This window comes from Monocercomonoides exilis (genome assembly GCF_001643675.1).
Source record: "Monocercomonoides exilis strain PA203 chromosome Unknown scaffold2-2631571, whole genome shotgun sequence".
Taxonomy (NCBI): Eukaryota; Preaxostyla; order Oxymonadida; family Polymastigidae; genus Monocercomonoides; species Monocercomonoides exilis.
In genome coordinates, this window is record NW_027150547.1 from 2,097,233 (window position 1) to 2,109,461 (window position 12,229).

The 12,229-nt window shown below is 34.0% G+C and overlaps 4 protein-coding genes across 4 annotated transcripts; all 4 read right to left on the reverse strand.

The window, feature by feature from the left end:
* Positions 1-2,444: 2,444 nt before the first annotated feature.
* On the reverse strand, positions 2,445-3,455 carry MONOS_1648 (putative DDE superfamily endonuclease; the record flags this gene model as incomplete). The annotated part of the gene is made up of 1 exon (XM_067869388.1): positions 2,445-3,455. The coding sequence occupies exon 1, from the start codon at positions 2,892-2,894 to the stop codon at positions 2,445-2,447; it is 450 nt and encodes a 149-aa protein (XP_067735981.1). The 5' UTR covers positions 2,895-3,455.
* Positions 3,456-3,864: 409 nt separating this feature from the next.
* MONOS_1647 (putative Nucleosome assembly protein (NAP)) lies at positions 3,865-5,099 on the reverse strand (the record flags this gene model as incomplete). Its single annotated transcript, XM_067869377.1, has 5 exons — positions 5,023-5,099; positions 4,648-4,934; positions 4,473-4,589; positions 4,195-4,413; positions 3,865-4,134 (listed from the first exon to the last, which is right to left on the reverse strand). Exons 1-5 carry the CDS (start codon positions 5,075-5,077, stop codon positions 3,865-3,867), a joined length of 948 nt encoding a protein of 315 aa, XP_067735982.1. The 5' UTR covers positions 5,078-5,099.
* A 121-nt stretch (positions 5,100-5,220) lies between these two features.
* On the reverse strand, positions 5,221-10,892 carry MONOS_1645fu1646 (uncharacterized protein). Its single transcript, XM_067869368.1, has 4 exons — positions 10,777-10,892; positions 10,548-10,724; positions 10,434-10,480; positions 5,221-10,327 (listed from the first exon to the last, which is right to left on the reverse strand). The coding sequence occupies exons 1-4, from the start codon at positions 10,841-10,843 to the stop codon at positions 5,633-5,635; spliced, it is 4,986 nt and encodes a 1,661-aa protein (XP_067735983.1). The 5' UTR covers positions 10,844-10,892; the 3' UTR covers positions 5,221-5,632.
* Positions 10,893-10,937: 45 nt separating this feature from the next.
* MONOS_18533 (uncharacterized protein) lies at positions 10,938-12,119 on the reverse strand. Its single transcript, XM_067871561.1, has 2 exons — positions 11,989-12,119; positions 10,938-11,876 (listed from the first exon to the last, which is right to left on the reverse strand). Exons 1-2 carry the CDS (start codon positions 12,072-12,074, stop codon positions 11,216-11,218), a joined length of 747 nt encoding a protein of 248 aa, XP_067735984.1. The 5' UTR covers positions 12,075-12,119; the 3' UTR covers positions 10,938-11,215.
* Positions 12,120-12,229: the final 110 nt, after the last annotated feature.

The following is a 12,229-nucleotide window of genomic DNA, read 5'->3' on the forward strand; positions in this document are numbered from 1 at the left end:
ATGAAATAGATTCCATATTAGTGAAGTTTGGCTTGTGAAAACAAAATTTTGAGCAAAATATGAAATTTTTGATTTATTTGGAAATTAAACATTTGTGACTTTTCAAAAAGAATCACCCATATTTTTGTCAGAAAAAATAAGACATCAAAAATTATCACCCATATGTTGCTTGAAGTTAAAAAAATCCAGAGAATATGTATTTATCTCCAAGAAATTCAAAAGGATTGATTTTTTATTCGAATAACATTTGTTCCCTCAATTCATCAAATGCTATTTGGAGCAAAATACTATATCTCAGGCATTTTCATAGAAAAATATTGCACATTTCATTGACTTTTTTTGATCAAAAAACACGTTGAAAATATATTCGTTTTTTGACACTCGTGAAATGTGACAAAACTTTATGTTTTGATTTCAACGATGCCAGAATACGGATATGAACATCAAATTTATTTCTAAATCTGATTAAGTTAAATAATGTTATGAGAGAAGCAATTTTTCAATTCCTAATGCAAAAAAAGCTTGAAAGTCCTGTTTTCCCCTATTTGACATAAAAATGTTTTTATCATCAGTGTTTTTTGTTGAAAAAGGCAAATGAAAATTGAATTAAACGTTCCCATTCGTTGTGAGAAATTCGTTTAAAATGAAAATGATGGAACATGTTATCTGAAAACTTCTTTGAAAAGAACAATACACAAAATTCAAAAGAATTACTAAAAAATACATGAAAAACTCTTATATTATTCCTGAAAGAAGAAACAATTTTTTTCATTTTCATTCGAATCTTTAATTGATTGAACATCATTCAACTGTCAATAAAACATGAAAATAAAATGTTAAGAATGATTGAATGATCTTTCAACATGATGAATTTCCAGGTTTTTGAAAGATTAACGAATTTTTGAACAATTTAATTGAATTTTTGATCATGAATTGAACACATTTGATTTCAAATTATTGCTTTTCAATGTTGAACAAATTATGGTGCGTGGAAAAAAAATGCATTGCAAAAACTGAAAATTAACTTCGAAAATGGTTGGAAATATTTTATCAATACATTTTTTTGTAAAAAAAATATGACAAAAAAGTGCTTTTGAATGTTGCATTGCGTTGTGATCTGTTGAAGACATTTTTTCTTTAAAAGCTTATTATTCCAAATTTTATCTTTTTCGAAATGAGTGCATGTTTTTGATTTGATTCAATCTATTTGTATTTAGTCAATCTTATATAATTTGACTTTATCAAATTTGATTTGAATTGATCATTTTTTGATTTTTTTTGAAAACAATTATGAGTCAATTACGATCAAGATATTGACTTAATTTTTTTAACTCTCTTCCTTGTTGGTAGATCTTAAAAATACAACATGTTTGTGAATTCTTTTTTTGATTGTTTAATGTATTTATTGTTTATTTTCAAAATCTCTTATTCCGATTCGGATTATAATGAACAATTTGAAACTTACGTTTTTAACACGAGCGAGAGATGATCAACAGTTGAAATCTATTTTACATCTGTATTTTGGACAACAAAATAGCTATATTGATTTAATTTTGTTGATATTTTTGTTTTTGTTGTTTTTTTGTTTCATTTCATTTTTATTAGTATGTTTTGAACAGAAAACTAACAAACATATAGAAATTTAATAAATAAACAAAATTTTTGTTTTTCATTCAAAAAAATAAATTCAGAATTGGAAATATTAATTATTTAAGATTATTAAAAAGATGAGATGGTTGCTAAAAGAAGTCATAGAATAAATTAATGATAATCACTTTTTATTCAGCAACGATTGTAGAACAGATGGAGGTTTATTTTGTTTTGAATCAACAGAAGAGGAAGAAGAAGCAGTAGATGAAGATGAAGATGAAAAGGAAGAAAAAGGTTGTGATTGTGAAAACGAAGGAAAAGGTTGAGTTGAAGATGGAGAAAAAATATTTATCGATTTGTATTGCTGAGGCAGGTGCCAAGCTTGTGAATTATCACAATTTTGATCTTCATCTAATTTATTACTTTCATTTTACAAAATTTGCATTCTTTGCTCGCTTCTTTGTTCCAAAACTTCGCTGTTCGCTCTTTCTCTTCTTTCTTTCGCTTTTTCTGCTTCGTACGCCATTCGATCATCGTCAGAAGCATCGAAAATAAAAAAATATGGTAAAATGATGTTTATAAAAAAGAAAAAAATAGTAAAAGAAAATAAAAAATAATGGTATAAAAGTGGAAGATTAACCTCCAATTTTTGCCAAAATTGTAGTTATTGTGGGTGTCAGGGTATTTTCTGGATTGAGATTATTTTTCATTTTGGAGAAATATCTGGCATTGTCCACCTTCTTTGCATCAACTTTTCTCAAGTAATTCGAATATAATTCCTCCAAAAACAATGAATTTTCTTCTGCATCTTTCTTTGTGAGTGGATTGTGCAAGATATGAAAGTTTGTTAGGCATCAGTTTAGTGAAAAATAGTCCCCAACACGCTCCATTTCAATAACCCATGGATGACGGAAGACAGAAAAGAGAGTTTTGTATCTATCAAAGAATCTTTCAAAAATGACACAATGAGATGCAAGCTCAGGAGTTCCAATTGGCTTTGTAATAATCGCCCCAAGCTCTGGTTTCGCTCCTATGAAAGCGGAATCGGCCAAAATCTTTGCTCCTCCAAGCTTTTGAACAAATGTGTGGTAATGTTCTTTGAAAATAGTGAAATCGTGAGTTGACCCAGAGTAGATAGAACTGATTGTTCTTGCTGTCCCCACCTTGGAGTTCACTCTCACCTCCTCCTTAACACAATAGATGTGATGCTTCCTTGATAAGTGTTTTTTTACAAACTCCAACCTCCCTCCAGGTCTTTTTGTTGGAATTACTGTGCAGTCGAGCACAATTCCCACCTCTTTCATTTGCTCTAGACGATCTGGACGAAATGAAAGAAAAAAATTTGCAAGTTGCGGCTTAAAATTTGATGCTGTGGAATGAAGAAGTCGAACAGTTGAAGTTTGAGATTCGTGCTTTGATTGAGATATGACGTGTGTAAAAAAAATAGAGCTGTGATGAAGAAAAACTTACAAAAGAAAAAGTTGTTCATCCAAAGATTCGATTGATTCTGCACTTCCACGATGAGGTTGGGCTGATAGTGAGAGAAGACGAAGAAGCAAGTCGAATTCATAACGAACAAACCCAGTCAGTCGGTGAAAACCGAAAGATGGATCAGTAAATTTTTTTCAAAATTTATCGATGATTGATTGCTGATCATCATCAGATATAATCTCTATATAAGATGGCATCACATTTCTTTTTTCTACGCTCTTTAAAATATCGAAAAATGGAGATTGAGACATGAATAATGAAGCTTCAAAAAAGTAAAATACAAAAACTCCCATAAATAACAATTATTTTCGATCGCATTTGCACCCGCAATTATTGTAATTTGCATTGACTCAATCAAATCGATTTATCTCGATCTAATTTGCATTATGTTTAACTTATCTGCTTTAGCAAAGGCAAATAATATATGACCTGTTCAAATAGCATAAGTTCAATTATCAATGTTTATTTGAAGCATACTTAAAAAAAAAAAGCAATTATTTTGCTTGATTACTTGCTTATTTTTCTTCCAGGGAAAAAATAAGAAAGTTAGAAAGATTATTATATGAGCATTGAAAAGCATTTGCACATAAAAGTCAATCAAGTATCAGAACAATGATTCTTATGCTACATGTAAAATTTTAATCAACAGAAAATTAATCCCACACTTAAATTATTTGCCCTCGTTCAATCAGCAGAATTAAGTAACTGCCTTTGCAAAATCAGCTACCTTAAAAATGAACTTCTCCAAAAGTGCTCTTATTAATAAATGGATAACAGGTTTGATCAATCTTCATCAAATATATCACTTGTATCATCTTTACCACAGAGTACGTCAGTGGAGTTATCTTCATCATCACTTTTTTTAAGATTTTTGGTGCTTTTTGTTTTGTTTATTTTCAAAATTTCTTCAGTTATTGGATGCGAAGATGTATCAACTTCTTTGAGAGGCTTATTCAATTTCTTTCCCCTTTCACTATCTACATCCATTCCTTCCGTTCTAAATGTGTTTGCGCCCAGAGAATTTGTAGTAGCAATATCTTTTGGTTGAACAGCCTGAATAAATAATTACAATATTTTTATAAACAGTCAAAAAATAAACTAAAAATGCAATACAAAATAAAATTTCATTGGATCTTTTAGTAAGTCTTCCTTGATAATTGTAATAACATAAGGATCCTCAGTATCTGGATAAAACAATTCAAAAAATGAATGTAAGCGAGTGCTTTTTAAATGAGATTTTTCATCAAATTTCTGAGATGCATCATGCAAAGTTCTTTTATTTTCTTTTTCTTTCAAAATTGTGTTTGCTTTTGATATAGCTGAAAGGATATTCTACAACAAATATATCCATAATAAAACCCATGAGACATAATTTTCTCTAAAAAACAAACCATTTTGTCCTTCCAATGTATTTGGGTTGCTTCAAGAAAACGTGGTTTTCCTTTTAAAGATCTAATGTAAGAAATTTCAAGAGTTTCGTTTGTAAAATACAAATTTTTCGAGAATTCCTTTAAAATAACACAAGATGCATAATAAAAGACAATAATCAACGAAAAAATTGCACACAAAAGTAGCTTTTAAACTCAATGGATTATTTTCAATAAAGGAAAATTCGATATTCACGCAAGAATTCATTGCTTGAACAGTATCATAGTCCATAAAATATTGAGTCAAAGCCGAATGGCTGCGCAATGTTTTACACCAAAATTTTGGTACATGTCGAAATAGTTCAGCTCTTCTGGAGTATAAAGAATACAGCTTTTGCTGATAAGAAAGTGATGCCTGACAAAATTCCTTTAACATGTCATGGGTATGTGCTTTTATTTTTTTTCCAAGTATTCTTTCATTATCGCCTTTTATTTAGCGAATATTTCAAAAAACAAACAAATAACAAAATTTCGCAAACTGAATGATATTATTTTTTGAAAAGAAAAAGCATACATTTAAAATCATATCTTTCTCCTTTTTGTAATATGTTACTTTCTTCTAAACACATACAATCTTATTTTTAAATTACAGGAGTATTCCATAAAATTAAAGATGGCTTGATCACAATAAACTTTCGATTCTCTTATTTTAACAGTGGACGTGGTACTCTTTTGTTTGAGATCCAAAAGTTCTTTGAAAATATAAGAATCATCACATTATATTATGCATCTTTTAAAAATATTGAAATTCAAATTAGTAAATAAAACTTTTTTTGAAATTCTTTTTGAAAAAAATAATTACTTCCAAGATGTTATCAAAATAAAAGACAAGAAAAAAACATTCACAAAGAGTGGCAAAATATAATTTCAAAAAAATTTAAGACGGTATTACAAAAAGCTTTTTAAATTATTTTTCTGAAAATACTTAAACAAGACAGAAAATAGTTCTTATATGATACATCTCCAAAAAAATAATAAAATAAATTAAACAGAATTTATAAAATTAACAAAACAACAATTTATTAAGACATTTAAAATGAAATCAAAAAAGGTAACAAAAACAAAAAACAAAAAACAGTTAATTTTTCAAAAGTTCTCAATTATATTCCTAATGGCAGTTGTTTTCAGTGATGAGTCAAATTGTTATTCCAATTGCTCTGTGAGCATCTCTCAACAGTATTTATGATGGAGCTTGCAAAAAAGCAAACAGACTCCGATGGATGGAACAAATAGGAATACAACACATCAAATTCTCCATTCGCCTCCATCTCGTCAATACAGGAAATAAAAAGCTCATCCACATGAACTCTATTTGACTGCACCAGTTCACTTGAGACACTTGACTCGCTTTCCTGTGCTGAAGTGAGCCTCTTTGACTGACGTCGCGAGCTGTGGGAGCATCCAATATCTTCCTTCAGCAGCACCACATCCATCTCCTCTTTAGTCAACAGCTGATTCTGACTGCCACTGAAAGAGCTGAACAGCCTTTCTTCCTGTTCATTCACAGCATTATCCACAATCAGCTCTCGATCAGCATCGTCTTCCAGATCAGCTGCTTCAATCATCTGTGTCACAGATATTGTTGGATAGGGCGGTGGAGATGATTGAGTAAGCAAACAGGGAGAAGAAGGAGCAGAAAGATGCAAAGAAGAAGGATGCCCTTCTAGTGAATGATGAGCATTCTCACAATTGCTGCCTGAAACAACAGAATCAGAATTAAGTTCGGAAGCAGAAGAAGAAGTAGATGTGTCTGTGTTTGAGTTGTGCTGTGAAAAGAACGAGAAAAACGATAAAGTCTTCTTCTTCTCTGCTGTTTTTCCCATTTGTCTTGTTTGTGTTCTGTTATTCCCTGTTCTCATGCCAGTTGAAAGAGAACCAAATCCCAAGTTGAACGAAGGGAGAGAAGGAGGCGACGGAGTTGGCTGTGGATGAGCATTCGAATGGCCAGCTGAAACAGCAGAGGAGTCTGAGGCATCTGAAAGAGAAGGAGTGGATGAAGGAGTGTTTGTATTAATATTCGTATTCGTATTTGTGATAGAATTTGAATTTGTATTTGTGCTTCGTGTGTCTGAGCGTCTGTTGTTTGCCTTCTCTCCGAAGGATGCTTGGAAGGAAGAGACCATCGAAGAGAAGGAGAACGAGGGCTTGGCAGAAGACGTGGTCTGTGAAAAAGTGGAGGAAGCTGATTGGCTTTGATCGAAAGAAGGAAGGCTGATGGGAATAGTTAATGGTGTGTCAGAAGTGGTAGAAGAAGAAGAAGAGGAAGAGGAAGAAGAGGAAGAAGAAGAAGAAGAATAGGAAGAAGAAGAAGAGGAAGAGGAAGAGGAAGAGGAAGAAGAAGAAGAGGAAGAGGAAGAAGAAGAAGAGGAAGAAGAAGAAGAAGAAGAGGAAGAGGAAGAAGATGCTATTGTTGTTATTGATGAAGATTGTGAAGGTGTTTGCGATGGTGAAGAAGGTGCTGATGCTGATGATGGTGTTAATTGTAAAAGAGCTTGTGAGGAAGAAAGCAAAGAAGAAGTCGGATTTCCAGTCGATTGAACAGAAGATGGCTGAGAAAGTGACTGCAGTGGATGAAGAGAAGAAGAAGAAGAAGAAGAATTAGAAGTAGAATTAGTATTAGAAAGAGGATAAAAAGGAGTATTAGAATTAGGATTAGGGTTAGAGCGAGGATGAAGTGGAGGAGGGGGGGGAGGGGGAGGAATGTGATGTGGAAGAGGAGGAGGAGGTGGTGGGGGTGGAGGTGGCTGTTGGATTGGGGTGATGACAGACAACTGCTCAGAAGGAGAGGAAGGGATATGAAGATCATCAGGATGATGAGGAAAAGGAGAAGAGGAAATATCAGAAGAGAAAGAGGATGAAGGAGAAGAAGGAGCAGATGAAGAACATAATGAAGTGGTTTGACTTGATAAAGAAGAGGAGGAAGAAGATGACGATGATGAAGAAGTTGAGGAAGCAGATGAAGAAGAACGAGAATTCATCATTGATGCAAAAGAGAATGAAGGAGTGGCACCAGATGTAGAATTCGAAAACAAAGAAGAGGAGAAGAAGGAATTGCTGCTTGTCTTCATTATATCAGGTGAAGATACAGCTGGCAAAGAAGAATTGTTCAGATCTGATAAATGATTGGAAGAAGAAGAAGGCAAGGAAGGTGATTGAACAGAAGAAGCAGCAGAAGAAGCAGAAGAAGAGGCTGAAGAGGAAGGACTAAGAGAAGGAGAATGACAAGCAGAAGAGGAAGAAGAAGCAATTGAATTTGAAATGGGAGAGGATGTGACTGAAGAGGAAGATGAAGAAGGAGCAGAAGAAGAGGAAGAATTAGGAGTATTAGTAGTAGTAGTAGAAGAAGAAGAAAGCATCGAGGCAAACGAAAACGAGGGTTTAGCGACAACAGTCGAAGAAGAGAAAGAAGAGAAAGAAGAGCATTTTTCTTGCAGTTGCTGTTCGCAGGGGCTTTTTGGATCGAATGGCAGGTCTTTTCTTTCAGGTGTGGATGAGGCAGAGTGAAGAGGGGTGGCTGAAGAGCTGGCAGAGAACAGCTTGGAAGAGAACATGGTGGAGAAGGAGAAAGAAGGCTTGGCAGAAGAAGAAGAGGAGGAGAAGCGGGAGAGTGTGAATGAAGACTGAGAGGTTGGCGAGAGAGAAGAAGAAGAAGAAGGAGAAGAAGGAGAAGAAGGAGAAAGAAGAAGTTCATCTGGAAGAGATGATGAATTGTCACTCAGTTCTAGTGATAATGGCACTCTTTGTGTTGATAGAAGTGGATCATCACATACAAACACTTGATTGGATGAAGTTTCAGTGAATGATTGAGAGTCTGTTGTCGTTGAAGATGATGAAGATGGCTGTGAAATATCAACAGAATTAACCTGATTAATATCAGCTTGCAAACAGGAATCGTTCAGAACAGCTTTGTCATACTCTTTTTGCGTCTGTTCAATGTGTGTTGTGCCTTCATTGTTTACAGAAGAATCAGTAGAATCAGAAGCAGAAGAGGAAGAGGAGGAAGAAGAAAAATCAGAAGAAGAAGAAATTGCATTCTTCCTCTTTGCCATTTTGTTTGCTCCTGCTCCAATTTTCATCTGTTCCATTCTTTCTCTCTTTTCCCTCCGTTCTCTTTCGCTGTTCTTCCAATTCTGCAGCATTTTCTCTCTCTCATTCGCTGCATAGTTGTTAAGCTCTTCCTCGTCTTTCTCTTTCTTCTGCTTCTCTTCCATTCTCCTGGCGATTGTCTGCGCGGTTAGAAGAAGAGGAGGAAGAAGTACATTCGAAGAGGAAGAGGAGGAGGAAGAAGAAGTTTTCACAGAAGATGGCTGAGATGGAAGAAAAGCAGGAGATTCAGCAGAAGGCAGAGTGGCAGACGGTTTCAAAGGGAATGAAGACAAAGACAAAGAAGATGCTCTTAGAGAAGAAGAAGAGGAAGAGATGGAAGTTGTGGGCTGGGCAAATGGATTGTATGAAGAGAAGAAAGAAGAATTGGTCTTGGTAGAATCAGAAGATGGCTGTGGACTTATCATTTTTGAAGAAGAAGAAGAAGAAGAAGTGAAGTTTCGGAAGGAAGTTAACCAGGAAGAAAACAAAGAAGTTTGCTTTTCAGGTTGAGAAGAATTTGAAGAAGAAGAAGTAGTAGTAGTAGTAGTAGAAGATGATGATGAAGGTTTCCACCATCTCGACAGAAAAGACGAAGATTCACTTGATTCATCTCCACTTGATTGTGAAGAAGACTTTGGTTTCTCTGTTTTCTCTGATTTCTTTGTGTTCCATGGAAAAGAGGGAATTTTGAACATCTTCCAAAAGCCACCATTAGAAGAAGAAGAGGAATCAGATTGAGGAATATGAGTAGTAGGTGGGTCGGGTGCGGGGAGGAGGGTGGGAGAAGGAGGAGGGGTGTATGAAGTGAATGGAGGAGAGAGTCTGACTGTGGGCGGAGAGACATCGACATACGAAGGAGCAGCTGACAGAGCATCCTCAATGGACATTGTAGAACCATCAGGTGAGATTGAGGTTGAGGGTGAAGAGAGATATGACTCAGGAGAAGACAGACTTTGTGGTTTCATATGCTTCAGAGAAGAGAAGGATGAAGGAGGGTTCTCAGACATTGAGGCATACAATGCAGCTAATTCTGGTTCCTGTTCGCTTTTCGTAGATAACAACTGGATAAACGGGGTCAAAGAAGATTTGTCATTTTCCTGTTTGGCTTGGCCCTTGTTGTAAAAGGATATAATTTGACTCAATGATAAATCATCGCTTTTCTCTTTTCCAGCCATTTCTACACTCATTTGATCAGATACCATGCACATTCCCATTTTTTCATCCTCCCACTTTCTCATGTTATTCATTTCTTCTTCTTTCTCTTCTTTAATTTTGATCTCTTCTCGGCTAATGCCTTCCACCTTCGCAAGCATCATCTGCATTGTTCTCAGTGCTTCCATCAGAACTTCTGAATGAACTTCACTTGCTGCACATTCTATTACGTTCGCCCACATCGTATTAAAAATGCATTCCTTACCGATTTTTTTCTTTAGCATCTTCACAGCATCTCTTCTTTTAAAGCGGTCTCCAATCCAATAACTCAAACGAAGAGAATTTTCACGAGACTTCTCACTTGCGCCAGTATTGCATGTAGAAAATAAATTTGAAAGAACTGTAGAAGGAAGCGAAAGGCATTGTGAAACTGTCACAGCATTTCCATCTGCCATTGTTAAAATCATATTCAATTCGCTGTTTTCTTCTTTTTTTGTCTCTTCTTTATTTTGAGCATCTTGCATTTCTCCGACATTATTATTGCTTGAAACCTTCAGATTTTCATGAAATGCAGGCGTGCTCTGAAAACGAGAAATTTCACAATAATTGAAAATATATAAAGAGAAATATTTGTGAATATTATTGTAAAGTTATTGGAAATTAAGATATTTTGCAAATTTAACAAACTTCTTGAGTATTTATATGATTTATTGGATCAGAATAATCTTGCTTTTCTATAAATCAAACGATTTTGTGATAATAGTTACATGATAAAAACATATACAATGCTCAAAGGCATACTAAACATCCCAGATTTTATTCTTTTATTTCTTTCATCTCCTTCAAACACTGTTTCTGTAATAGGTGATCCTAAATGGACGTTATCGCTGCTTTCACAACTATTAATGCCGCAATATGTTAAAGAATTATCTTTGCGAATATCATGTGCAACGATAGCTTTGTCATTGGCTTGTTCCTCTAAAAAAACAACACATATAATATCTTCAAGCAACAACATAAAATATCACACTCATTGCGCTCTTTTCGCTTAAAGCACCAGAAATTTGCTCATAAGCATGATTTGAAAGGGTGGTCATGGCCTTGGCCAACGTTCCTTTCAATTTTCAGTGTGACAATTGACCAAACAGTTGATCTAAGCCTTTATTTATAACAAAAAATCAAATTTCTAAGCACAATTATTATTTGATTTACAATTGCATATATTATTATAAATAAGTGAAATGGACGAAAAAATGGTGTTATTTTTAATAGCAAGAAAATTAAGAAAAATCCATAACTCTATAATGAAAAACACATATCACATGCAAGAAAGCAATTGCTCTCTGCCACTTTTAAAAGATAATTATAGATGAAATAATAGATAACAGTCTCAATTCTGATGAAGAGAGCTGAAGGTGATACAAATGCATCAAACTTGAAATGTTTTGAAATGAAGAGCAAGGAAATGTTCAACTCCAACAAGAGCAGTGTACATCCGATATAAAATTCCAATATAAAATTTCATACTCCTCTTGGGTGACATTGCAATTAAAGTTTATCTTTTTTAAAAAAATCACTTCTGATTGATTTAAAATGGAAAGAGGAACCCCAAGTTGTTTTGCCCACCAACTATTTGTAAAAGGAATATCTCTTTCCATTTTCGTTGTAATAGTAATTGCGCACAATAACAGTGTCCCAAGGTTTGCTTCAGACACGATAGATTTTCCACCTTGACGAATTAGCTCAGATTCCTCAGCAAGCATTCTTGTCGTGAGAATATAAAAATGTGATAATTCTGCATTTGTCAGTTTTGCGTATTTTCCAACATAGCTTATAAAATGTTTGATTTGATTGACCATTAATTCACCTGGTTTAGACAGATAGAATTTGTTTGATGGCAACTGAATATCAACTAATCTTGGAAGGCATGAAGATAAATGTGATGTAATTGAAAAGGCGACATATTGAACAAAAGCTTCATTGATTCCAGAAAGGGAAAATTCCGAAATCGAATATTTTGAATCCGCGACGATTGGTGCAGCAACGTCTTCGTTTTTCTCATTTTTTGAATTTTGAAATATTTCGCAATTATGCTCTGAGCCTAGAATTTGCGCAGCAAGAATTGAAGTACTTGGAAAATTTATAATTGAGCATAAATTATTTTTAAAAGGGAATCAAGTTGAAATAATTGGGAAATAATTTTTTTTAAAAATTCAAAATGAAAAATATTTCAAAGTCACACCTCATAAAAGATGAAGAAGCAAATTGAATGGGTAAATCCATGTAACTACGTGATTGACAATCAAGCGTTACACATGAATTTGCCATCTTTGAACGAATTAGAAAACTATTATCTTTCAAGGAAATGAAATATGGTAACGGAGTCGGAAATAAAAATTGATAATCATGGGAGGAAAAAATTTTTCTCCGTAAAAAAACCTTGACATGTCAAGTCATTAATTAGAACATGTAATGTATGCATC

Excerpts from the sequence above, each read along its gene's own strand:
- MONOS_18533 (XM_067871561.1), bottom strand. The coding sequence starts at position 12,074 with ATGGCAAATTCATGTGTAACGCTTGATTGTCAATCACGTAGTTACATG. Across the intron at positions 11,877-11,988 it reads GCTTCTTCATCTTTTATGAG|TACTTCAATTCTTGCTGCGC; the intron begins GTGTGACTTTGA and ends AAATTTTCCAAG.
- MONOS_1645fu1646 (XM_067869368.1), bottom strand. The coding sequence starts at position 10,843 with ATGACCACCCTTTCAAATCATGCTTATGAGCAAATTTCTGGTGCTTTA. Across the intron at positions 10,725-10,776 it reads AAGCGAAAAGAGCGCAATGA|AGGAACAAGCCAATGACAAA; the intron begins GTGTGATATTTT and ends TTGTTTTTTTAG. Across the intron at positions 10,328-10,433 it reads ATCATATAAATACTCAAGAA|AGCACGCCTGCATTTCATGA; the intron begins GTTTGTTAAATT and ends TCTCGTTTTCAG.